Genomic DNA, 1,278 nt, shown 5'->3' on the forward strand with positions numbered 1-1,278 from the left:
AAAACGACAGGACTTTTTGAATGCCCTGGTATAACTTAAGTTGTCCATAACTCAAAAAGTATATATTTTATGGTAAATTCTATTATAATTAGGTTAAATGCATTTAAATTTGCTATAAACCAAAACAAAAATCATAGAAATCAGTTTTATTTATTATTATAATCTTTTTGATTTATTGTGTAAGTTATAACCACCACTTTTGTCTGTCAAGAACTGTACGGAGTATGCACAGTACAGGTTTTGGGAGGGAAAACCCTCTTCAGTTGTTGGAACAGATTTATTATTTTCAATAATGAACCTTTATAATTGACATAGAAAATAAAGTTACCAACCTCTCAAAATTTAATGTTTTGTGTTTCAAGAATCGTAGAATCCAAAACATTATTATTTGATTGGTTAAACCTTGTTATTTGAAAGCTAATAAAATTGTGGATTTAGGGAGGGTCTTAAAACAAAATAACCAAAGAATGTGTTGCTTAAATTGAGGCCACTAGGAAACAGACCTCAAACAAAGGAAACAACAAAGTGTCCAGATCTGAAGCAGTGGCCATCTACTGTTTTATTTACAAGTTAAATAATAATACCAATTTTCCACAACGAAAATTCCCTACAAAACAAAAAACAAATCATAGATATCAGTTCATTTTTAATAAAGATACAGCACATTGTACTTTCAAAGGTGTAACCATTGTGTGCTAAATTGCACAGTTTTTTATTTATAGCTAGCTTCACAAAATATATTTTATTTTATGTAATATCATATTATAAAAATAATTAATATTATAATTTACATTATTTCTATAGAATTTGACCTTGGTACAGCAGCCACTTGCAATACAGATTATGTGGAGCTCTTTGATTTGACATCGAGTGGTGATAAGATTCGAAGGAGCAATTATTGTGGTGGGGTTAGTATTTTATTATTCTTTGTATGGTATTTTGATAATTTTTTCAGTTATTTAAGTAAACTAACACCTCTTTCTATGTAAATTATAATTATGTGTTTAACAGTTTAAGTGATTGAGTCCAAAATCATTTATAGCATAACAAACATTCAGCATAAACATAATTTATTTGATTATATTTGTGTCTTCTTTTAAAAAAAGTAGTAGTCTAATAAAGTTAAATTATTTCTACTTAATTGTTATATAGTATTTAGTGACACAACTGATTCAATGTATTCGGCTCTATACAATATTCATGCTGTAAACTATGACAGCAGGATTTGTTTTATTTTATAATATTTTGTTGTTCCATATATATATATATATATATATA

General features: G+C 27.0%; 1 protein-coding gene across 1 annotated transcript in view; it reads left to right on the forward strand.

Annotated features, from left to right (window-relative positions):
* Nucleotides 1-1,278, forward strand: part of LOC106689439 (cubilin) — a gene marked incomplete at its 5' end in the record, with an annotated part of 53,119 nt that overhangs the window by 49,278 nt on the left and 2,563 nt on the right. Inside the window, 1 exon segment of the mRNA XM_024359208.2 lies at nt 805-908. Within this exon segment, the coding sequence (XP_024214976.1) occupies nt 805-908 (104 nt within the window).

The sequence above is a fragment of the Halyomorpha halys genome, unplaced genomic scaffold, assembly GCF_000696795.3.
Source record: "Halyomorpha halys isolate HHAL.00 unplaced genomic scaffold, Hhal_1.1 Scaffold1363.1, whole genome shotgun sequence".
Classification (NCBI taxonomy): domain Eukaryota; kingdom Metazoa; phylum Arthropoda; class Insecta; order Hemiptera; family Pentatomidae; genus Halyomorpha; species Halyomorpha halys.